The sequence below is a fragment of the Notamacropus eugenii genome, chromosome 6, assembly GCF_028372415.1.
Source record: "Notamacropus eugenii isolate mMacEug1 chromosome 6, mMacEug1.pri_v2, whole genome shotgun sequence".
NCBI classification, from domain to species: Eukaryota; Metazoa; Chordata; class Mammalia; order Diprotodontia; family Macropodidae; genus Notamacropus; species Notamacropus eugenii.
The window spans coordinates 351,178,770-351,205,377 of record NC_092877.1 but is presented as its reverse complement, the minus strand read 5'-3'; the positions used below and the strand labels follow the sequence as shown (position 1 = coordinate 351,205,377).

Here is a 26,608-nt window from a genome sequence, read left to right as displayed (position 1 = left end):
TTGAGTGACTTGCTAAAAGGATACATCTATTAAGTGTCTGAGGCTGGATTTGAACTCAAGTCTTTCTGACTCTAAGTCCCATACTTCATCTACCATGCCACTTAGTGGCCAACTGGATTATACATATTCCTTCCAAATAACTTCTAATCGATGGGAAAGATAATGTCATGGATCGGCAAAGAGCCTATTTTGGCAGTTTCTTCAAAATTCATGAGAAAATCTGTAGCCAAGAATACTGGAACAAATAACTGCCTCCAGGAAGAACAGATCGCTTGTTACTCAATACATCAAATGGGATATTCCTTACATGATCTGTGGCTTGCTTCCTAGAAGAAATTTCATTAGAGAAAGACATGTTGCATACATTTTTGGACAAGTAATGCAATTGATGTCAAGCTAATCTTACAGCCCGGATGTCATTGGCACCAATTTAAAAACTACTTCAAGTTTTTTTTTCTTTTTTTTTTTTATGGCAGCGAAGACACCTAGCCTGATTTTTCCCTAGCTTGGTGGCCCAGCTAGGTGGCTGTAAGGTTGTAAACTACTTATGGTGGGTTGGCAAAGAGCCCACTTACATAATGGGCCTTAATGTGGCAGATAATTATGTTTCCCTGAGGCTATTAGCAAAGCAGGTGTTAGGTTTTCATATTGATATAAGTTGTAGGCAATTGTTATTCAACAAAGAACTTGGAAGGGAGGCAGGACAATGGACAAGGGAGTAGTTCAGAGAGTGTTTCAAGAGCATCTTCTTCTATTTGGAGGGAAGACATGTTCATGAGACAAAAAGGACATGTGGAACCAGAGCCAAAATTCCAGGGAAGGTGGAGAAATGTTAGACCCCCAAAGGATAATGGTACAGGAATTGCTACATGCCACCTGGTGTATAATAAACAAATTAATGATTTTCTTCTTGATCTGTTCAGTGGTTCATAGATTAAAAAAGCATCGTCAGACAAAAATCTGTCTCAAGAAGTGTGTTTACGTCTTAGGGAAAGGACCCGCCATTTTGGTTTGGTGTCAAAATCCTTTACAACTTGACTCCAACTACCCCTTTCATCCTTCTTCTAAGCTATTTCTCTTCACACAAACCAACCACACCAGTTCTCTTATGTTTCTCATTCAGAGCATTTCTTTCTCTGAATCTTTGCACAGACTAGCTCCCCATCCTAGGATGTACTCCCTCTTCACCTCTAGTCCTTCAACATCCCAGTTTCTCCAAGGCTCAGCTTAAATGACACAGAACAATTTTTATGTTTTCATCTTCTTACTCTCTACAACTGCTGCTATTCTCCTGCTCCTCCACCCCATTATACATATGACATATTTTCATAATTATATAATGCATTTCTGTATAATCATATATATTATATGCAATGCATGTTTATATATTTAAACCATATGTTTATATATTATATATTTATATGATTAGTTCTCTAATTGACATTATTAGTTATTATTATTATATATGTACATGATTGGTTCTCTAATTTACATTATTAGTTCCATTAGTCAATGGAACCGAAATGAAACCTTGCCACTGAGTGTCTCAGAGAAGAGCTGGGTCACTGGCAGGGATGAAGACCCTCAGGTGCTCTCAGGATGTGCAGGAAGAACCAGGTAATTATGGGATCACTAAAGGAGGTATGAAAGACCCCAAGGCAGAAACAGAAGAGCAGGCCCACAGACCTGACCCCATTTGAAGGGGTTGCTTCTGGGGGCTTAGACCCATTCTCACTGGAGTTGGGGGGGGACGAGGGAGAAGTCAGACATGTATAGGGGCTAGCCTATACCTGGCTTTGGGCAGGGGCTGTTGCTGGTGGGGGTCCATTCCCATCCTGTCACCTGCCTCCCTATTCACCTGCCTACTCACCTCCGAGAGCAAATACAAATTCTCTATTTGACTTTCAAAGCCTTTCATAGCCCAGCTCCCTCCTGCCAGTCTTCTTACACCTTACTCCCCAATATGTACTCTTGTATCCAATGACACTGGTCTCTTGGCCTTTACGAATAAAACATCTAAAGTCCTAAATAAAATCCCATCTTCTACCAGAAGCCTTTCCCAGCCCCCTGAATTCTAGGGCCTTCTCTCCTTCCATACTTATCCTGAGTAACATGGGCAGCTAGGTGGTGCAGTGGATGGAGCACCAGTGCAGGAGTCAGGAGGACCTGAGTTCAAATCTCACCTCAGACACTTGACACTCACTAGCTGTGTGATCTTGGGCAAGTCACTTAACCCCAATTGCCTCATCCTGGCTCATCTCCAGTCATCCTGCTGAATATCTGGTCGCTGGATTCAGATGGCTCTGGAGGAGAAGTGAGGCTGGTGACCTGCACAGCCCTCCCTCACTCAAAACAAAGTCACGTGCAATTCATGTCATTATTTCTCTGATGGCATAGTCTTCTTCGGCAATGAAGGACGAACACACACATATATTTATGTATAATATATGATAAATACACATCTATATCACACACATATATGTACATATATGTGTGTATATATACATACGTACACACACACACATATATAAAATACACTGTCTCGGTGGGTACTATGCAGACTTCGTGAGGACAAGGGTCTATTTCCTTTTTTGTCTTTATATTCCCACTGCCTGGCACACAGTATGAGCTTAACTCAGTGATTGATTGATCGATTGACTTTGGGTGTGTTCACATGAAGCCCATCACCCTAGTGTTAGTTTCCATGGCGGGGATGTTCCCGGGGAGAGTATGGACTCAAGGAAGGAATGTAGCCAAGGATGGAGGTTTGGGAGACAATCAAGGTAGGTGATTAACTCAAAGGGAGATGAAGTAGCAATGGAGAGAGAGAAGAGTAGGAGGACAGAGAATTAAGTTGCAATCTTGGGGAGAAGAGTGGTCAGTATTGTATACTTCGTCTATTTTCAGGTAAGAGCTGTTTGAAGAAAAAGCAAACTAGTCCACCTCTGATGGAACAAGGGGACACCTGTATCCTAAGAAAGTGGTGGTCAAGAAAAAAATATAAAAATCTCAGTAGCTCCTCCCCAAATATCATCCCGGACGGTCAGAAAGTGGTGGTCAAGATAGAGAAGGGTCCTCCCAAGAGCAGAATTGGTTCTAGAACACCAAAATGAAGCCTGGAGAGTAGACAATTTAGTTCAACTGACTGAACTAAAAAATGTAAACATATACTTGAAACCAAAAGGTAGATCCAATGGGTTGCCTGACTGAATTTAGCCTTTTAAACAAGCTGGATTCAGTCAGTTTTTCAAGCTTAATCATTCATAGTATGATAAATAACCTATTAGTGATCTGAAACAAAGCAGTCCCTTTCCTGACTGGGCTTTTTCTGTATCTGCCTCCCATGGCTGGAATGCTCTCTCTCCTCTCTGCTCCCTGGCTTCCCTGGCTCACTTCAAGTCCCAGCTAAAATCTTACCTCCTACAAGAAGCCTTTCCCAATCCCTCTATACAATCTTCTACCTGAGGATGACATATTGATTGGCAAGAAAGGACTGAGTAAAAACAATGGCAGGAAAAATCTCTGGGGAAAACAAGCAAACAAAATAGCAGTAGTAAAATATTTGGGAGAAAAAAGGGTGATTTCACTTTTTTGGCAAAAAAAATCAGGTTGATCAATAAAAAAATTTATGTACACCTAGCCATAGTAAGAGTAGATCGCCATTTGAGGGCTTTAAAAATGTTTTCTTTCCAAAAGTTTCTCCCTCACCACAATATCAATTTCCTACTTCTAGGAAGTCATTACCATTTTCCAAAGGAAGTTTGCAGTTAATATGGTTTGTAATTAGCTTCAGAAATGTTATCTGGAAGGGATTATATCCAGATTATCTAGCTCAATAGGCCAGTTATTAATGAGGAATTCATCTAACACTCATAACTCATCAAACCTGGAAGCAGGGATTGGCAGGAATGAGAAACTGTGGATAGGTAAGCTTTGATTGGTGGAGGAAATAGACAAAGTCTTGGAGTCAGTCTGTTAGGGGCCAAGATACTGATCAGGGCACTGAGTGTTAAAAGGGATTGTCCAAAGGAGGAATTGAGGGAAAACAGAAACAAACTTTGACTACTTTAAATTTTTGCCTAGGGGACAACCCTACAGTCTCCCTACTCCACTTGTCTATCTCTCATCTTTGTAGTAATGACTTTTAGATCCATGTTCTTTCTTACCTGTGAGCATGATTCAAGGCAAGGTCAGGTTTCCGCATCCGTAGATAACAAGTGACAAGCTTTGTCTCAATAAAACTAGCAACACTTGAAATATCTTCAGCAGATGCTTCAAAAGGTTTTCCTAGAGCTGCTCCTTTACTGCAAAGCTAAAAAAAACCAAACAAAATAAAGGATCATTCAATTTTTTATCATCATGTTTTTAAAAATTTATATTTTGAAAATAGGTAAAAATATATCCATTCTTCCTGAATGGGGAAAGTAAAATGCTAATATTTTGTCTGTATAAAAATTGAATAAGACCGTTCACATTCATTTATATGATCATAATATACAGCACATGACACTCCTTATTGTCAAATGTTTCCTGTACAACATATTTTTTATGTGTCTGATAGATTTAAAAGCATCAGCGTTTACTAAAAATGCCATTTAAAAAAATGAAACATACAATAAGTAAGGATCTTATCAGAAAATCAGGGATAAATCATTTTTAAAGGCCAGCACTTTTATGGAAACTTAGATGTGCAATGATCTAACATGCTATTGAGTTTGATTTAGTACAAGAAGGGGTATTGGAAGTAAACTCATAGGAACCATTAACATGACAAGTGATTAATTTCAGCCTGAATCATATTCACGAGGAAGACATTGACAGAAGAAAAAAAAAGTGAATCCTTATTAGAATCAATGAGCAGAGACTCTGGTGTCAAAAAATGATTGCTGGAATATCTGGAATCATTAATGAAAATTCCAGGAAGTCCAGGAGCTGTGGAGCAAGATATGTACATTTAAGAGGAAGCAGGTTATTCTATCTTCTTGGAAAAATCAGATGCCCAAGAGCTGATCCTTCTCAATGAAGAAACACAGGTAGGCCAGGGAGTCTTTGCCAAACATAAGCCCCACCTCCCCTTTCACAGGGTAATTTCCTGAAAGCTAAGGCTAATCTAGGGAGTAAGGACCTAGTATTTCCTCTTGCAAGTCCTGCTCCTATACTCTTCCTCTGTTAGGTTCTTTCTGCTCATCACAAACTATCACAAGCCATCGCAACTCATCATAACTCCCACATCTCCCAGGAGAATCCACCAGAATCCAAACTGGGAGCACCATCAATTCAGAAAAGAAAGCTTCATTTCAAATTCCACTTGCACACCATATGTGGTGGAAACTCCTGGTACTTCTGTTTATTAATTATCAAGAATGTTTTGACCTTCTATTCATAATATATTAAAAAAAAAACCTTAATTTGTTTATTCAGGCAAAGATTCTGATCTGCTTCTAAAAGTTAGGAAAACAGGTTCTTAGAGGTAATTGTAAGGGGTGCTGACCTCCACACCATCTGGGACACCACACTGATTATATAGTCTTTGCCAGCTAGCCCAGTGAACCATGGTAACACACACAAACAAACCCGAAGCTATAGTAATGAACACAAGCTGGAATTATAGTGACAAAAACAAACCAGGGGTGGGGCCATCCCTTCCAGCACCATCTTGTTCACCCTTCCCTGCACCGGACTCAATTTACCTGATGTCCGTCAGTGTGGCGTACCAGATGGTGTGGCGGTCAGCGCCCCTCACAGGTAATTTTGTTCAGTCTCTGCTTTTTATGGATGAGAAAAACATGGCTCAGAGAGGTTAATAAGTTCATAGATTTAAAGTCAGATGGAATCCAGCCCCTTCATTTTACAGATGAAGAAACCAAGGTACCCAGAAGTTAACTAACTTTTCTGGCATCAAAGAGATGGCATCTGAAGTAGAATTTGAACCCAGGTCTTCCAGAGAGTAGAGACTGTTTTTTTCTTTCTCTCACAAGTACTTTGTGCAGGATCTGGTACCCAGATGGTTCTTAATAAATGCTACCTACCTGACCACTGACTTGCTGCAAGTATAAGGTCACACAGCTAATAAAGTGACTGAGTAGTAATCTGACCTAAGAGATTTTGATTTTAAATTCAGGGCACCCATGGGTGTGCCAGAGCTAGCTGAAATCAGCTTTTGAGAGTCTATTGTTAAGTGTTTAGTGAGAGTATTTAAATCTTGGAAAACAGCAAATGCTACAAAAAAAGGCTTTATTTATTGTTTTGTTAATTTTCCAGGCTTAAGAAAAATGATGCAGAAAATGTTTACAGTGAAGATGAAACCTGAAAGTATGTCATGCATAGATTTCCCTTTTAGAGAGCTGGTTATTAAACACTTACCAGCTGCTCCCACCCTCCCCGCACCCTGATAATACTCACTGCCTCATTTATAACCTCAGCACCATTTAGAAACACATAGCTTCAAGTGTTCCGAGAAAAGACAGCACCTGCTTGGTGTCTGAGCTACTAGAGCGTACTAATCAGTAAAAATGGGGTCTGCTGTGGAAACAGGGCAGCAGATACTAGATTCTCATGCCCCGCACTTAAAATTTCCTTCAAGAATTTCTCAGAAGAATGATCAGGAGTCTGTTTTAAATGATCACCTATAGTAAAGGCTTGATAAATGTTTGTTGGATTTAATTTTCATTAATTTATTTAATAAGCTTAGCAACTTATTGTGATAATAAAATGATTCTTAGTGTTCTCTGTCTCTCACACACACCCATGTGCACACACAGAAATACACAAACACAAATACACACACACACACAAACACTCTGACTTCCAAAATTCATATAAAGCAACTTAGAGAAATGAAGAATTTCCTCACAGGGAAATAAAACAATTTAAAAAAAAAGAAAAATCAGTTAAAAGGCTCAGAGAAACAAATTTTAAGAGACACTTGAGATGGGATTGTTATTATATTAAGGCAATGAATGTAGCTGAGTTTCCTAAAGGTCAATGTGAAAAGGAAAACACATTTTTACATTTTTTCATGTTTCCTAGGGTAACCAGGGCAAAAACACACAGACCAAAACAACAAGAAAGAATTTCATCTGTAGAATGTAAGTTCACTGAAGGCACTGACTATTTTAATTCCTTCATTTTCTCTCCAGTGTCCAGTACTATGAATGGCACATTAAAAAATGCTTAATAAATGCTCGTTGAATTGAACTGAATTAAATTTGCAAAAACAAACTTTCCCCAGGAAATGCATCCAAGGAGGTATTTATCACAGGAGGAATTATCTAAAAAACATGGGGTGACATCAATCAACCAGTCAATCTACAAGCATTTATCAAAGACCTCTGTGCTAGGCATCAGTGATACTTAGTCAAAAACAAAACAATTTCTGTTTTCAATAAACATATATTTTCATTCTATCAAGAGAGATAATATGTACATATATAAACATGTACTAAGTGAAGAAATAAAAGGTTTTTTTTGGTAGGAAGCAGGAAAGGAAAAAAGGATAAAATCTTTAGCTGGAGTTTTGCAAATAACCGAATTGTTATCAAATGTATTATGGAAATGGTGTTAAATAGCAATACAGTGAAAACATTTCAGTTTGAAAGCTGAGCTAATAATCTCTAGGTACGTTGCCTTCAGATGGCTTAATTTAACAAGGAGTAAGACCTGGAGAAGTTAAACCAATGGCCAGTAACATGTCTCCATGACTGTGTATGTGAAATACCAGCTTAAGTGAAATAGCTAGAATGTTATTAATTTTTGCTTGAATTATTGGACATGGACCCACGCTGTTAGTTAAAGGTAGAGCTTTCCATGCATTAGACAGCAGGGATAATATTTATTCTGTTGTGAAAGTCTTAAGAGCCTCTGGTCTGGACAAAGGGCCAGCCCACTTCCATACGGATATGATCCACAAGGATGACCATAGGTTGGTCCAATATCTTTCTTAAAAAACAAAACAAAAAAAAAAGACTGATAATTTGAAAGGGTCAAAACATGTGGATAAACACTCAATTGGAAAAAGAGTTTGGTTCCATAAAAGATGAAATTAATTGATCAACAAATATTTATTAAGCACCTACTATATGCATAGCACTGTGCTAAATGTTGGGACTGGCAAAAGACAGTCCCTGCCTATAAGGAGTTTGTAATCTAATGGGGAGACAACATGCAAACACACATATACAAAACAGGTTATACAAAGGATAAATAGAAAATATTTAAAAGAAGGAAGGCACTGGAATTAAGAGGTGTTGGGGAAGGCTTCCTGCAGAAAGTGGGATTTTAGTTGGGACTTATAGGAAGCCAAGGAAATCAGCAATCAGATTTGAGGAGGCAGAGCATTCCAGGACAGTCAGAAAAAATGCCCAGAGCTGATAATTAATAATGAGGTATATGTACATACTTCCAGAGGCAACTGATGGGTTGCTTGGTTTTGATTTTTTTCCCTTTGTTACAAGGGATGAGCCACTGAGTGGCAAATCAGGCAGGGATCTATCAAGGAATGAAAGTGAAATTAAAAACATCACAGAAGACAATACTGTCAATGCAAAAAAAAAAAAAAAATGGCACCATGGTTTCTCACAGTTTCCCCATGGACTGTTGTAGAATGACTGGTTCTGAACCAAATTCAGATTTGCTCTAAGGAAGATAATCCCCAAAATTAGAGCTGTGAAAAAATGGATTGGGTTGACTTGGGCATTAGTGGGGTAACCCTCAGTGGAGGTCCTCAAGCAAAGGCTAGACAGCTTCTTGGTACGGATGCAAATGAGAGAAATAGCGTTCCCATATGAGTGGCATTAGAAGTGTCCAAGGTCCTTTCCACCTCTGAGAGGCTGTATTTCTGTAAGTAGAAATGAATATTGATGACCTTCTAAAATGAATGACTGCAAAACACACCCCTGCGTAGGTAAGTGAATTTATCAGCTGGAAAGGCACTTTGATTATTGTCTGTTGACATGCTGGAGGATGTCTCCGAAACATAGCCCTGGGCTTGAGTACTGGGGTTCTTTCTGCCAACCCAACACAGCTTCAGCCGCTGCCTAGGTGTGCTCTGAGTGTGGAAATGATGAAGCTGGGTAATCTTCAAGAGAAAGGAACTTTTTCTTTTTGCCTCCTCTTTCAGGAAGATATGAATTTAGCTCATTCAAGATCCATCTCAATTTGTTTAAATATAAGCTGAAAAGAAGCCCTGGCTAGGATATAGGTCTATTTTATCTTCTTTAGTGTTGGGATCTGATTTGTTCTAATTCCAACCCATTTTGCTTTGAGTGGTTGATTTTATGACATGGCAGGCTTATATACCAGGCAATGTATGAACAATGAGGGGGTTCTTAACCCTTTTTTATTTGTGTCATGGACCCTTTGGGCAGTCTGATGAAGCCTATGGATCCCTTCTTAGAATAATATTTTTAAATGACTGGAAGAAATGTTAAATTACAGTTAGAGATTAGTGAAAAATAAAGAGGTAACCCCAGGTTAAGAACTCCTGTACTAGAGTAAAATCTCCAGGTAATTATCAAGGGATGATTTATAGGAGGGCATGATTAGGAACTCTGCATGGTGAGGAGTGGAGAGGTTTTAGACCTTGTCTACTGGAGGGACTACTCACATGAATGAATGGACAAATGGATGGATAGATGGATGGATGAATAGATGGATGAAAAACATTCACTAAATTCTTATTATGTTTCAAACACTGGGCTAATCTGGGGATACAGATAAAAAAACAGAGAATGAATGAAGTCATGGAGACTAGATTGATACACCAACACACCCTTTCTAGTTGCAATGGCAGTACTGATTTAGGGTTCCAGGCTTGGGATGTGTCGGATGTGTGTTGGAGCACTTGCTGAGGGTATAAATGGACAAGGGGTGAAGAGTGGATGGAGACTGCCTGGACACAGGGTGCATCTAGAATCCACCAATCAGGACATCCCCAGTCTTTCAATGTTTGTTTGGGTTCTGCCTTGTTTAATCTTTTTCAGTGATTTACTTTACACATTTTTTTAGCAAGTTCCAAGTAGTTTTGGTGAGCATTGCTTTATAATATGAGCTGAGATCTGGAATTGCTGTCATTTGGGCTTTGTTACACTTGTTTTCATCATTTCCACTGAAGCCTGAAAGGAGCTAGGTGGTATAGTGGGTACAGAAATGTGTTTGGAGCCAGGAAAAAATCAGTTCCAAGTATTTCAGGCACTTATTAGTTGTCTAATCCTAGGAAGTCAGTTGACCTCTCAGTCTCAGGTTCCTCATTTGTAAAAGTGTTCAGGGATCTCTAAGGTCATTTCCAGCTTGAAATCTATGCTTCCATGACCATTCATTTTTTGCTCCAAATTATTATATTTTTAGTCTAGCTCTATGAGCATAATAGGCCAACAAGTATTTATTAAGCATTTACCGTGTGCCAAGAACTGTGATATATGCTAAGATATAAAGCATCCCCGTGGTAGTTTGACTGGTATGGCATTAAATCCTTAACTTCATTTAGGTAGCATTATCATTTTTATTATCTTGGCATGGCTTAGCCATGAGCGCTGACCAGCCCTTCAAATGTTTAAGTCATAGGAAATCCGATACCTATATTGAAACTGTAGTTTGGGACATGAATAAGTCCTTTTTATGGACTCAACTTATGAGAAATTTATGAGCATCTCCTTCACCAAACAATCTCCTCATCTTCCCCTACCCCCAAATACAATGTTAGAAATCGCAAAAGAATAGCAGTTCACATTTACGTTGTGATTTCTAGTTTATGAAGCAGTTTCTTCACAACAACTATGTCATGGAGGCAGGTCAAATATTATTATCCATATTTTATAGAGGAGGCACCCGAGATCTGAAGGGGTTAATGCTTTGCTCAAAGCCACACAGTAACGTTGCTAGTCTTGAACAAAAATGTCTTCTAACTTCAAATCTCTCTCTCTCTCTCTGTCTCTGTTTCTCTCTGTCTCTTTGTCTCTCTGTCTCTGTCTCTGTCTCTCATCTTTTTCCCTTCTCTCTACTTCCCTCTCCTCTCCTCATGGATGCTCCCCTCTCTTTGGTTCTATTAATGCTATTTCATAACTCTCTCTTCCCCCATAGAACCCTCCCTCGTGACACCTAAGTACAGTCAAGCAAAAACAAATCAGCACATTCACACAGTCTTAATTGTTCTCAGATGTTTTCTGGATAAAATAAATCAGGGCACAGCAGGGATGAGGAGTGGAACCAGTTGTACAATGAGGAACATAGATGAGGGCCAGAAAAAAGTGATAAAGAAGAAACCTTTAGAGGACGGGGGAGTCTAGTCATAGGATCACATCTAGCCCAACCCCACCATCTTACAGAAAAAGAAACTGAGACCCAGAGAGGTTAATTAAGGAGCCTGTGATTTTTATGGGGGCAGGCAACTCCCAGAGAGGAAACTTCCTTTGCCAATGTCTATTGGCATCTGCTCTGCAACTTGGTGTCAGAGAATTGGCTGAAACATTGAGTTCAATGACTTGTCCCTAAGTGTCAGACCCAGGTGTTCCTAAATCTGGGGCCAGCTTTCTATCCTCTATGTCATGGTACATGTCATCTGTTTTACACCGAGTAAAAATAAAATAACCAATATCTAATGAATTCCATTAAATTGACCAGTGCAAATATAAATCCAAAGGGTTCTGAGAGATTATTGAACATCTATGTAACTTTAGCAAATTAATCACCTCTTCACATCTCAGTATCTTCATCCATAAAATGCGGATAATAATATTTGACCTCTCTACTTCACAGTGCTATTGAGAAGAAATAACTTTGTAAACTGTAAGCTGTGATATAAATGTGAGCTATTACTATTTGGAAATTTTGGGCATTGTCCTGGAGGGGAGCGTCATGTGCTGGAGGGGAACGTCATGTCCTGGAGGGGAACGTCATGTGCCCATCATTCTCTCATTAGAGTATCATCGAAGTCAAACCCCAAACGGAATAGGTTGTGTGGGAAGACAGAGGGTTTCCCTGGAAGGATGTCATTTTGCAGAAGCTGGATAAGCTTTCCTCAGGTATGGTGCACAGCAGAGATGGCTGCTGAGATCACTGTCAGCTCTGGCATTCTGTGTCTCTGATTTAATAAACCATCTTTAACTAGAAACTCTTTCTTCTGTTTAACACTAGCACCAAATATAGGAATGAGTACATGTTTATTGATGTGACTGTGTTTGGGAAAATAATAGTAAGAAAGGGACATATTAGTTCTGGATAAAATGGAGCCTAGATGTAACCCTTTATTTTGGAATTTAGTACAAAATGAAGGGGGTCTCTCTACCTGAGTCTACTTTCTCCAAGAGTTTGTGATAAAGAAGAAAATCAGGCATAGTCTGACATTTGATCTAGACTGGGAAAGAACAGATTTGAAAAGGTTCAGAGGATGGATGTGTAGGATCTAGTGTTCTACAGTCTTACAAAGTGAGAGATCTCAGGAGAGATGGAAAACTCTCAAGAAATAATTATTTTTTAAAATGACATATTTTGGTTTTACATCATGTACATTTCCCAACGTAACCCTCCAAGAGTTTTCTATGATAAAGAAAAAGAGGGAAAAATGGTCCAGCAAAACCAAATAACATTTGGAACAAGTCTGACTTGACATATAGTTTTCTGCACTCACTATCCCCCACCTCTATAAAGAACGGAAAAAAGGGATGCTTCTTTCTGTCTCTTCTTTGGAGCTATACTTAGTCATTGTAATTTCACCCAATTCAGTTTTGACTATTCTTTCTATTCATACTGTTGGGGTCGTGGTAGATATTACCTTCACTTCATGCCAGTCCATCTGCCTGCCCATGCCGCTCAGAATTTAGCATTTCTTATAAGAGAGTAAGGTTTTATAATATTCATGTACCACAGTTTGTTTAATCATTTCACAATCAATGGAAATCTGCCTTTTCCCTCTAGGACATTGCTACCACAAAAATCATTGCTATCAATATTTTTGTGATATGATTCCCCCCTTTCAACCGAGAATGAAATTCTGAAGACAATAAGGAAACAACAATAAAGAGGGAAAACAAGAAAAGCCTGAAGTAGGTGAACAGAGAACTCACAAAAGGGTTTAGATTTAAAATATATATATATATTTATATAATATATATGTGTGTGTGTGTGTATCTGTACCAAATATAAGGGCAACTAGGTAGAGTGATGGGCCTGGAGTCAGGAAGACTCAGCTTTCTGAGTTCAAATCTGGTCTCAGATACTAGTTGTGTGACCCTGGGTAAGTCACTTAATCCTGCTTGCCTCAGTTTCGTCATCTGAAAAATAAGCTAGAGAAGAAAATGACAAACCACCCTAGTATCATTGCTGAGAGAGCCCCAAATGGGGTCTCAAAGAGTCTGAAAATGACTCACCAATGATAGAGCAAAATTAGAATTTGAACCCAGATCTTTTGACTCCAAATCCATCATGTTTTCCTCAGCACCACAATGCTAGAATCCTATAAGTAGATGACATTCTTAGGTAGGTAGCTCTTACTGAATCCTTCAAGTAGTATTGATCCTAACCCAAAACCTCAGCCTATCTCTTGGGGGCTTAGTGGGCCACCTAGAAATTCTGGGATATAGGTTGGAGTAACTTCCAAGGCCCACTGAACTATGTTCTGTATTGTGAGGGCTACCCAAGAACTCTGATCACCAGTCACTGTGGTTAATACTGCCATTAGAAAGTCCCATTCGTTTCCCCCAAAAGGCACTTTGGGAATGCAATTATACTTAAAATCTTCTTTTGTAGAAATCCGGAGTAATAACAATGGAACCTGCTTTATTTTAATGTGATTTTTTTTTTGTTACTGAGTTAAAAAAATTTCTAAGCCTAATTAAAATAATTCTGTCTTCTAAATGAAACAAGTAACTTTGAATCTTTGGACTCCCACGCAACTCGGTGTCATCTCCCAAAGACATATCCATCATAATAAGCTCTTCTGCCCAGAACTCATTTTACTGTAAGATACTCAAGTGTCTGCAAACAACCTTCCATCAGGGACCAATGCCTCTGATGTAAGTCCAGGCCTCTATGGGAGTAAGTGCTTTGATAGAGAGCTCCAATTGTTCATGTCAGGAGTAAGTAGGCCTTCAGCTTTAATAATAATAGAGGCTCTGTCTGAGCACACCTTGAGAAAGTGAAGAATAAATGGACGATCTTCCTAGACTGGCAATCTCTGTAAGGCTGAGAGTTTCAAGGGTGGGAAAGGAATATAAATGCTCAATCTCATCTCCTGGAAAACTCCCTGGAAATGAACTGCAGCCCAGCAGTGAAAGACAACTCTAGTTTTTTAGCATCCTGCTAAAATAGATCAACAGACAAACTGGGGACTGGATGAAATCAATATTTGTGGGAACCCTGGCTTGCAGATCAAGCTTGGTGAAAAGAAGCAAGTTTTTGGCTGATTTTTCTAATATATCACATTGTTTCTTGATCTGGGTATTTCAGGAACAAATGCAAATTTTAAGTTAGAACAAAATGGATGAGAAAATGCAGATCTTGGTGTGATGTGGCACTAAGAAAAAACAAATGTCATCTTAGGCTAAATTAAGAGAGGTATAGCATTGTTGTCCTTCTTCCTGGTCATATCACACACTCAGAGCTGTGTTAATTTCTGGGAACCATATTCTAGGAGCAATATTGATAAGATGGAGAATAGGCAGGAAAGGGTCACTCCTGAGTTCATGCCAATTCATGGTCACTTGAAGAAACCAGGGATATCAGCCTGGAGAAGAGGACATGAGATAGTGGAAGAACATGGCTGTCTCCAAGTATTTGAGGGATTTTCCTTTGTAAGAAGGCTTAGATTTCTTCTTGGCCCCAAAAGACAGAATGAGGAACAATTGTGAAGTTCAATTCAACTTCACTAAAATTTATTAGGCTCCAACTGTTTTTATTAAGATGAGAAGAGCTTATTATGTTGGATGTATCTTTATGAGATGTCAAAATACTCAGTTACTTAATTTAGAAGACAGAATTAGTTTCTACTGCGTGCAAGGCAGGATGAACAAACCTAAATAGTCCCTTCCCTCAAGGAGCTACATTCAAATTCAGGTATGTGTGTGTGTGTGTGTGTGTGTGTGTGTGTGTGTGTGTGTGTGTGTGTATGTTAAGTGCTAGGAATGTAAGAGAATGAGGAGCAGAAGGTTCCAGATACAAAGATTAACATCCTAACAGAGTTATCCTTAGAAAGTTTTGGAGACTTAATTTTTGGAGGTTTTAAACAGAGAATGGATGTATATCTCAGGGGGGATTCTTTTTTTAGTTATGTGTTCTAAGTGGCTGCTGAGTGTTTTCCAATTCTGAAATTCTGTGATTTTTAGGATTCCGACACAGACATGTACCAACAGAAGCCACCTATGGTATAGACACCATTCTACTACAAGGTTGCACACATTCATAAAGCAAACATCAGCCAAGCCTACCCTCCAGCATACTGATCACTGAGTCCAGAAAGTGTGCTATAGTAAAGTCTCCAATCAAATGCTGTAAAGGACTATCCAATTTAATTACATTCAAGTATTATTAAGCAAATCCTAAAGCTCTGTGTAAATGTTGGTTATTATTTACCACTGATATTAGCTTAAGTTATTATGCTGGAGAATGGGGATAAAAGAACAGAAATGAGACCCCCCCTCTGACTTCAAGGACCAGTGGTACTAACAGAGCTTCATGCAGCATGGCCAGGTAGTGGAATGTCTATGTGCGGATCTCTTAAATTGATAATATATAGATGCAGAAATAGACATATTAGCAGGATGACATAAAAAAAGGAATTCTACGCAGAGCCTCTCAGTGTCTACCACTTGAAGTTGGGATAATTTGAGAAGGCATTGAAATATTCCTTTCTTCTATAGTAAAGAAGGTATTTTTAAGTACCTTTCCCAAACTGGCATCCTTCATCTATGCTTGCCAAATAACATATAAATCAACCTCAAGAAATGTTTGCTAAATATCTGCTCTTTATAGTCCAATCCAACAAGCATTTATTAAGTACTTTGTTAAGTTATTATTAAGTTCATTAAGCTTGTTAAGTCCTTTATTAAGGACCACACACAAGACACTGTGCTAGGAGTTAGAGACATAAAGACAAATCTCTAACCAGGTTCCACCCTCAAGATGATTACATTCTACTTGGAGAGTGGGGTGGGACACAACATGTAAACAGCTAAAGATACACAGGATAATTTGGATAGTGAGAAAATGCTAGTAACTAGGGGGGTCAGGAAAGACTTTCTGGTGGAGGAAATAGCAAAGAAGTTCCATAGCTATCTTGATGATGTCAAAAGGGCTTGGGGAAGACTCCTGGCATGTTGGGTCATCCACCTCCCTCCACCTCCCTGTACAGCCAATGTTTTTCATAAGCCCTTCATAACCTAGCCCCATCCTCCTGCCTTTCCAGTCTTCTTTTACCTTAATCCCCCTACCATATAGTTTTTCTTTTTCATTTGGAGGGGATGGTGAAGCAATCGGAATTGGGTGACTTACCCAAGGTCACACAGCTAGTAAATGAAAAGTGTCTGAGGCTGGATTTGAACTCAGATCCTCCTGACTCCAGGACCAGTGCTCTATTCACTGTGCCACTTAGGTGCCCCATTCATATAGTTTTTATTCCAACGACACTGGTCTCCTGGCTATTCCATGAACAAGACAGTCCATTTCTCAGCATTCTTTCTGGTTGTCCCTCATGCCTGGAATGCTCTCCTTCCTTTGCTCTGATTACCAATCCCTCTGTATTCCTCTAAGTCCCAATTAAAGTCCCATCTTCTATAGAAAGTCTTCTCTAACCTTTCTTAGTTCCATTACTTCTCTCTGTTAATTATTTCCTCTTTATCCTGTATAGTGCTTGCTTTGTATATATGTGCTGCATGAATGCTGTCTTCTCCCCTTCTCCCATAAGATTGTAAGCTCCTTGAGTGTAGGGGCTATCTTTTGCCTTTCTTTGTATCACCAGTTCTTAGCACAGTACCTGGCACACAGTAGGCACTTTGTTAACAAATGTTTATTGAATTCAATTGCACTTAAAAACTGAGCATCATCATTCAGGTGGTCAAAACTACAAAGTCCCTTAGATATTATCAAGTCTAACTTCCTTACTTTATAGATGCTCAAACTGAGAACCAAAGTTTAATGACTGTCCAAGTTCATGCAAGGAGTAAATGACAGAGCTGGGATTAGAACCCAACTCTTCTGAGTTCAAATCTAGCAGTCTTTCCATTGGCCTTAAGATCAGGAATTGCCAGGTTCTAATTCTGGAACCAATACTTGCTAGCTGACTGATCCTAGGAAAAGTGACTACCTGTCCGAGTCTCAGTTTCCTCATCTGCATATTGGGAATGATAATCCCTATGGTGTCTGCCTTCACAGGGCTGTGTGAGGCTCAAACAAGATAACTTACCTGTATCATTTTGCCTGCTTGGAAGCACAACAAAAATGTCGATGGTGGTCGTTATTTTTCCCTTGAGGAACTCAGACTATCATGAAATAGTTTTATGAACCCTGCTTTTGAAAAGCTGCCAAACAAAGGAATTTTCTAATTTACTGAGATCTCTAGACTAAAACAGTCACAGAAATAAGTGGCCAAAGGGAGCCGGACACTAGCTCCCATTCCTTGAGGCATTACTATGAGGCTTTTGCTATCCCCACTTCACAGATGAGGAAACTGAGTTGGAGAGATATTAATGAGATAACGTACTCAGAGTAATGTGTCCTGCAAGCTTCTGAACCATGCCCAATTTCATGCCCAATTCTTCTGACTTAACAGTCTAGGGCCCTTCCATTCAAAGGGGGAAAAACCACAGAAATGTTTCTTGAGGAGTGACATGGTACAATGGAAAGAATATTTATTTGTCCTGGAGTCAGAGCCCTGGGGTTAATCTCTCCTTTGACAGTTAATATCAGAATGACTTGGGGTAAGTAACAAACTCTCTGGTTAGATAAATCAGTACATTAGAGATGTGTGTGTGTGTGTGTGTGTGTGTGTGTGTGTATTTGTCTAGGTGGCACCATAGTGCACACAGTGCCAGGAAAATTCATCTTTTGAGTTCAAATCTGGCCTCAGACACTTACTAGCTGTGTGATCCTGGGCAAGTCACTTGATCCTGTTTGCCTCTATTTCCTTATCTGTAAAATGAGCTGGAGAAGGAAATAGCAAATGACTGTAGTATCTTTTTCAAGAAATTCCCAAATGGGGCCATGAAGTGTCAGATATGACTGAAAAATGACTGAATGACATGTATGTGTGATGTGTGTGTATGCATGTATATATATATAAATATATATATATATGCACTATGTATGTATTTTCCTTGCCTGTAAATGAGGTGAGGGAGGGAAGTTAGATTAGTTGGGTTCAAATGTTTCTAGATCTACAATCCTATGAATATTATTGCCCTATGAAAAGTACTCCAAATCACTAATAGAGAAACGCACATGAAAGCAATTTTGAGGTTCCACTGCATATGTATCAGCTTGGCAAAGATGGCAACCAGGAAAAATGACAATTACTGGAGGGGCTGTGGGAAAACAGGGCACATTGATACACTGTGGGCAGAAGTGTGGATGGGTTCCAACCATTCTGGAAAGCAATTTTGAATGATACTCTAAAAGTGACTAAATGGTGTGTGTCCTTTGACTCAACTTTACTACTGCTAAGCCTACACTCCAAAGAGACTGAACAAAGGACATGGAATACTATTTTCCTGTAAGAAATGAGCAAAGAGGTGATTTCAAGGAAACATAAAAAACTTAGCTGAACTGATGCAGGCTGAAGGGAGCAGAATCAGAACAGTAGACTTTCACATCAGTATTATAAAAACAATTTGAGGACTTGTATAAACTAATGAAGAACAAAATGGGGAAAACCAGAACAACTTACTGAGTAACTACACTGTTAAAACAAGCAAATTTGAAGACTGTAAACACTCATCAGCAAAATGATCCTCCATGATTCCAGAGCAATGAGGAAGTACGCGATCAACTGCCTAACAGGTAAGTGATGGATTCACAGGGCAGAATGATGCATGTATGCACACACACACATACACACACATATATGTATATTGGACACAACCAATGAAGTAATTTTTACTTTTTGGTTTGTTATAAGCATTTTTTTCTCTAATGAAGTGGGAGGTGGAAGGGAGAGAAAATAGATTTCCATTAATTAAAAAATAAAATTCAATTTTTAAAAAAGGGCATGAGGTAGCACTTCTGGGAGGCAGATAGTCCCTCAGTTTCTTGAGAAATGTCATTAGATGATCTCTGGTGGATCTCCACTGAAGGATAATTAAGCAGAAAACTTGAATACAGAGCATGAATTAAGTTTTTGGAGTCAGACAAAGAAGACATATGATCCTTTCATCATTTCTCATTTTGAAAATGCCTGGAAGTGTCCATTTTTTTCTTACTTAGGAAGGAAAATAGAAAGTTTGATAAATTATTCATGTTATTCAGTTTCCCAATCAAATAATTTTGCTTTGAAGTCAAATTATAATTTTCTGTGATTTCTAGAAATTTTTGATAAGCAACTGAATGACTTTTAAAGAAATTATTCTTCTCCCATGTTGCCTCTTTAGATTTTCATTCTCTTGTAATAATTTGATGTTTGCTTCTTGTAGATCTGAAGATTTATCAGTGTTTTTATTCCAAAGTCTTACAAAGATTAAAAAATAAACTAAGACTTTTGTTTTCTGTTTTCTAGTTGTAAAATAAAGTAAAATCATTAGTGCTGCAAAAATTCTGTTCCCAAGACATTCCTCCATCCAGGCCACCATGAGAAAGTCCTAATTCAAAAAATCACAGGATCTGAGAGATGAAAAGGACTGCTGCATTTTTGCCTTTGCATCACTAGGTTAATAATGCCCTCCCTAAAATAGAGCACCCAGATTTCCTAATAATCCCTAACTCAAAGAAAAGCACCAGACTCACTGATGTAACTAGACCTGGAATTCCCCTTAGCAATAAGAAATCCCACGAAATAATAGCTAAAGAGTAGAAAGAAGATAAGAAGTCAACATTGCATTGTGATTAGTCCTGTTGCTTATTTTTTTCAAAAATGTTCTTTTGATTTTTTTTGTTTGCTTTTTACATCACGATTTTTTTCCTAAGTACCCTTGCCACTCAATCACACCCTCTCTGATAGGAAACAACAACAATGAGAAAACCTCCCAAATGCAAAAACAGAAAAACAACCATCAATTAAGTGACTATGCTGGACAGTGAATTCAATATTCTATATCTGTATTTTTTTAATATGGTATCACATTTTAATGCTGTCCTTTTTACATAGTTATAGCCAGTGAGTATATTATTCTTTTTGAAATAAAATAAAATTAATTTTTTAAATTACATTTGAAGTTGTGAACTATCTCCTTTCCTCCTTCCTTACCCTTCACTAGAGAAAGCTACTATTTCACACAGATTGATAAATATATGTGAAACCATACTATGACTACTTCTATTTATCAGCTCTTTCTCTGAAGGTGGGTAGCATTTTGTTTCATAGGTCCCTTACAGTTGATCTGAATTTTTATAGTACAAATAGTCCTTGAACAACATTGCTATTACTGTATAAAGTGTTCTCTTGCTTCTGATTTTACTTTTCATTATTTCATGCAAGTCTTTCAACATTTTTCTAAAATCAACCAGCTCATCATTTCTTACAGCATGTTAGTATTCCTCACAATCATATACCATGAGTTGTTTATCCATTCTCCAACTGATGGACATTCCCTCAATTTCCAGTTTTTTGCTGTCACAAAGAGAGCTGCTATAAATATTTGAGAACATATAACTTCTTTTTCCTTTCCCCTAATCACTTTGGGAAACAGAGATAATAGTGGTATTGGGTCAAAGGGTATGCACAGTTTTGTGACTATTTGGCATTAATTCCAGATTGCTCTCCAAAAGAGTTGGATCAGTTCATAGGTCAATCAACAGTGTATTAGTGTCCCAATTTTCCCACACTCTGTCCAACATCTGTTATTTTCCTTTTCTATCAATTTAACCAATCTGATAGGTGTGAGATGATATCTCAAAGTTGTTTTAATTAGCATTCCTCTAATACCTATTAATATCTTTGATGATTTATCAATTGGGGAATGACTCATATTCTTATAAATCTGGAACAGCTCTCTACATATTTGACATATGAGACCTTTATCTGAAAAACTGTCTATAAGTTCCCTCCCCTCCCCAACTTTCTGCTTTCCTTCTAATCTTGACTACATTGGCTTTATTTGTACAAACCCCTTTTAAGTTTAATGTTATCAAAATTATTTATTTTACATCTCATAATGCTCTCTAGCTCTTGTTTATTCATAAATTGGTCTTCTATCCATAAATCTGACAGGTAATGTGTTCCATGTTTTTCTAGTTTTACCATGGATGTTTTTTATATCACAATATCATACATTTTCACCTCACAACCAGCAAAATGACAAAGATGGTAAAAGATGAAAATAATTAATGCTGATACAGGGACCGTATGTAGCAAGATAAGCAGACTGATATATTGGGACTTCACTGTTGTAAGGCAATCCTTATACATCATCCTAATTGATTCACTATCCCATTTACCACAGTGACCAAATCTTTTCATCCTTACTCAACCTCCTATAGTTCCTCCTTTTAGCATTCTCTTAGCTAAGAATCTTCTTTATATTTCATTGAAAAATTGAGGTCATTTGATGAGAACTCCTTTTCCCTTCTTCATCTTGTATTACTTGGATGCCTTCTGTCACTACATTCTCCTTCTCTGTCTCATATGAAGAGGTGGTCCTTCTTGCCAAAGCAAACTCTTTTCCACATACAAGTGATCTCATTTCATATTTTTTTTTTTTAGCAGATTGCTCCTTCTGTCATCCCCACTCTCTTACTTATCTTCAATCTCTCCCACTCTATTGGCTCATTTCCTATGACCTACAAACATCAATTTCTTCTCTATTCTCAAAGAATCTTCACTTGATCCATTCATCCCCAATAGATGACATCCTACATCTCTCCTTTCTTTTGCTCCAAAACTTCTAGCAAAGGCAGTCAGCAATCAGTGCCTCCACTTCCACTCTTCTCACTCTCTATAGTATGGCTCCCACCCTCATCTCTTCCCTGAATCTACTCTTTTCAAAGTTACCAATGTTCTTTTCATGTTTCATTCATTTTATTTTAAAAAATCATTTATTTTTAGTTTTCAACATTCACTTCCGTAAGATTTTGAGTTCCAAATTTTCTCCCTATCTCTCCTCTCCACCAAAATAGCATGCATTTTGATTATCCACTCCCCCAATATTCCTTCCCTTCTATCCCCTCCCTTCTCTTATCCCCATCATCTCTGTTTTGTTGTAGGGCAAGATAGATTTCTATACCCCATTACCTGAATGTCTTATCTCCCAGTTGCATGTAAAAACAATTTTTTAACACTCATTTTTAAAACTTTTTTAACTTTAATTCTCTCCCTTCCTCCCTTCCCATCCTTACCTATTGAGAAGGCATGCAATTCAATATAGGTTATTGCAAAATACTTCCATAATAGTCATGTTGTGAAAGACTAACTTTATTTCCCTCCATCCTATACTGTCCCCCATTTATTCTATTCTGACCATGTTCCTCCTCAAAAGTGTTTACTTCTAATTTGCCCTCCCTTTTATTATCTCCTCTCTTATCTTGTTCCACCTTACTTCCTAAAGTGTGAAATAGATTTTCATACCAAATTGAATATCCATTTATTCCCTCCTTAAGGCAAATGCATGATAGTAAGGTTCATTCTTTCTCTCTCACCTCCGTCCTCTTCCCCTCCATTGAAAAAGATTTTTCTTGACTCTTTTGTGTGAGAGATAATTTGCCCCATTCTAGTTCTCCCTTTCTCCTCTCAATGTATTCCTCTCTCACCCCTTAATCTTAGCTTTTTAGATATCATCCCTTCACATTTGACTCACTCTGTGCCCTCTGTCTATATGTTATAATCCCTCAAAGTACCCTAATACTTAGAACCATCTCAAGAGTTACAAATATTATCTTTCCATGTAGGAATGCAAACAGTTCTACTTTAGTGAGTCCTTATGATTTCTCTTTCCTGTTTATCTTTTCATGCTTCTCTTGATTTTTGGGTTTGAAGTTCAAATTTTCTTTTCAGCTCTGGTCTTTTCATCAAGAATGCTTGAAAGTCCTCTATTTCATTGAATGATCATTTTTTCCCCTGAAATATTATACTCAGTTTTGCTGGGTAGGTGATTGTTGGCTTTAATTGTAGCTCCTTAGACCTCTGGAATATCATATTCCAGGTCCTTAGATCCCTTAATATAGAATCTCCTAGATCTTATGTTATTCTCATTGTATTTCAACAATACTTGAATTGTTTTTTTCTGGCTGCTTGAAAAATTTTTTCCTTGACCTGGGAGCTCTTGAATTTGGCTACAATATTCCTAGCAGTTTTCCTTCTGGGATCTCTTTAAGGAGGTTATTAGTGGATTCTTTCAATATTTATTTTGTCCTCTGGTTCTAGAATATTAGGACAGTTTTCCTTGATAATTTCTTAAAAGACAATGTCAAAGCTCTTTTTTGGACCATGGCTTTCAGGTAGTCCAATAATTTTTAAATTGTTTCTCCTGCATCTATTTTCCAGGTCAGTTGTTTTTCCAGTGAGATATTTCACATTGTCTGTTATTATTTCATTCTTTTGGTTTTGTTTCACAACTTCTTAATTTTTCATAAAGTTGTTAGATTCCCTTTGCTCCATTCTAATCTTTAAGGAATTATTTTCTTCAGTGAGCTTTTGTACCTCCTTTTCCATCTGGCCAATTCTGTTTTTAAGGCATTCTTCTCCTCATTGACTTTTTGAATCTCTTCTTCCATTTGAGTTAGTCTATTTTTTATAATGTTATTTTTTCTAAATCTTTTTTGGGCCCTTCCATGGTCTGTGACCAATTCATATTTTTCTTTAGGTTTGAATTTTTTGTCTTCTGTTTGTATACTTTGGTCTTCCTTGTTACCAAAATAAGATTCTATAATCAGATTCTTTTTTCAGTTTTTGGTCATTTTCCCAGCTATTTACTTGACTTTTGAGCTCTTTGTCAAGGTAGTTCTCTGCTTCCAGTGAGGGTGAGGGGTGTACTGTCAGCTACTTTATCCCCCCCCCCCCACAATCTGTGAGCTTAGAGCTCCAGAAATAGCTGCTGTGGGTGTCCCTGCCCCTGCCGCTGCCTCAGGGTCCTCCTGGACAGGTTCATCTGCCTCCTCTGCAGCCCTGGGGCTGAGGCCAGACCACTATACTCTTTAACACAAGTCCTACAGGCTTTTTCCACTGACATCCTAATTTGTCCTTAGCATTTTGGGGTCAAGGAGTCTGGAAACCACCACAGGTGCCTGACATTCAGTCCCTCTGAGGCCTGCACAGGTTCTGTCTATGCCTGCATGGCTCACACAGGATTGCACTCTGTTCCCAGTGTGATGTGATAGACACTTCCAGGTCACCTTCCAGGCTATTTTGGGCTGGAGATTGGCTTCACTCCATCATTCTGTGAGTTCTGAAGCTCCAAAATTTGTTTAGAGTCATTTTTACAGGTCTTTGGCTGGGCTTGGGGGAAGAGCTGTAGGAAGTCAGTGCTTTTACACCGCCATCTTGGCTCTGCCTCTCTCCAATGATTTTTTTAATAGTCAAATCTAAGGATCTTTTCACAGCTTTCTTCCTCTTTGACCTCTCTGTAGCCACATAAATTATATATCATCCCTTTCTCCTTGATTCTCTCTTCTTTTTAGGTTTTCATAATATTATTCTCCTTTGATTCTTCTCCTGCCTCCCCAGCCATCTCCTTTTACTGGCACATAGTAGAAACTTAATAAAAGTTTATTGACTACTGACTCACATCTTGACTGTTGCAATAGCCTTCTGGCTGGTCTCCCTGACTCAAGTCTCTCTTTATTCTGTGCTAGATTCGACTCAGGTGTTAAAGTGATCTTTGATCATGTCACTGTCGTACTAAAGAAATCCTAGTGATTCCCTATCTTGGATCAAATATAAAATCCTCAGTCATTGAGATCCCTTCCAAAGTCAGCCCCCTCCTGCATTTCTAATCTATTCACACCTTGCTCTACATAACTCAGGTCCAGTGACCTTGCTGTTCCTCACACAAGACACTCCATTGTGCCAATTATGGGCATTTTCCCTGGTTGTCTCCCTCTTCCTGGAATTCTATCTCTCTTCAGTCTATATCCTGGCTTCTGTCAAGTCCTAGACAAAAATCTCACTTATTTTAAAAAGGCTTTCATGACCCTTTCTTCATGCCAGTGCTTTCCTTCTGTAGATTATCTCAATTATCATGTATATGTTTTGTTTGTATATAATTATTTTTATCTTGTTTCCCTTCCGCATTAGACTATAAGTTCCCTGATAGCAAGGATTGACTTAACTTTCTTCATACTCCCAACACTTAACATACAGTGCCTGGCAAATAGTAGGTGCTTAATAAATGCTTGCTGACTTGACTTGACTCATTGATTATAAGAAATAACAATTCTAAGGCATCTGGAGATAGTGGAATGATTTATCACAACTGATCCAGAATTTTTTTTCTAGCTTGCTACCCTATTTCCATAGTAGGTGAGAGATTTGGGCTTGTGATTTCAATGATATAGAAAACTCCCTGAAGAAACACCTTCTGCACCAGGGCAGGGTGTTCCTTCTCTGAAACTTATTATCTCAGAGAGCTGGCAATCAGTTTTTGTCAGAGGTAGGGTTTGAACCTGAGTCTTCATGATTCCAAATCCAGCTTTCTATTCACTATGCCACACTGTATTTCTTTATTTTAGTGAGCATATGTCTGGAGACAGTCATAGAATTCTTAATATGTGAATATATGTACATATGGGTACATAGATAAAAATATACATATCCATCAATCACATTTTCTTTCTTTATAAATAGAAGATAGTAGGAAGAGATAGAAACCCAATATGTCAGGAACTTGGGCAATTTATCAAAAATCTAAAATGAAGAAAATGCAGGAAAATTTCTACAATTCGAAAGAATGGTATGTATAAAAGAAAGTATTAGGAACAAACGAGACCACATGAAACCTACGAGACGTAACACTTGCAGGTCTTCACGAAGTCTTTAAAATTTCATTTTTAAGTCCCAGACTGAAATTTCCAGACAGCAAGGGTCTTATAAGTAATAGCTTCCAGTTTCAATAAATATCTTTTTTATCCTCCTCTAACAGGGGTGGAGAGAAGTGCTATACTATATAATAGCACCTATTGGTTTTAAATTTTCTATCATCTTGTTACAGGTAAGAGGAATAAATCAGAGGTTTCATCTGTTGTAATTTTGTACATGGTACCGTATATATCTGCTCAAGTGTCTCCCTGGGAAAGACATACTGTGTGGGGCTCAAAGATGCAGAGAATTATGTCTACACATCAACGAACATAAAAGTACCATCAGAGCTTTTGGTGGAAATGCTTTTCAGTCCAATAGTCCATGATATGACCTCCATTAAATTTATGAGAATTAGAGAAATGAGGTGATTCCCTGAGTGCCAAGTTATCGAATGACAGTAAAATGTGATTAATCATTCCTGGTCCCATTTATTAAATATCTTCAATTCAGTCTTTTTTGAGGCAT

At 38.2% G+C, this 26,608-nt stretch overlaps 1 protein-coding gene across 4 annotated transcripts in view; it reads right to left on the bottom strand.

The window, feature by feature from the left end:
• Window positions 1–26,608, bottom strand: part of SPATA16 (spermatogenesis associated 16) — a 319,130-nt gene that overhangs the window by 194,457 nt on the left and 98,065 nt on the right. For all 4 annotated transcript variants that reach the window (XR_011969102.1, XM_072618454.1, XM_072618456.1 and 1 more), the window contains exon 3: window positions 4,167–4,312. Coding sequence is in view for 3 of the 4 variants with exons in the window: in XM_072618454.1 (XP_072474555.1) it covers window positions 4,167–4,312 (146 nt within the window). In the remaining variant the exon portion in view is untranslated. The remainder of the gene's footprint in view (window positions 1–4,166; window positions 4,313–26,608) is intronic.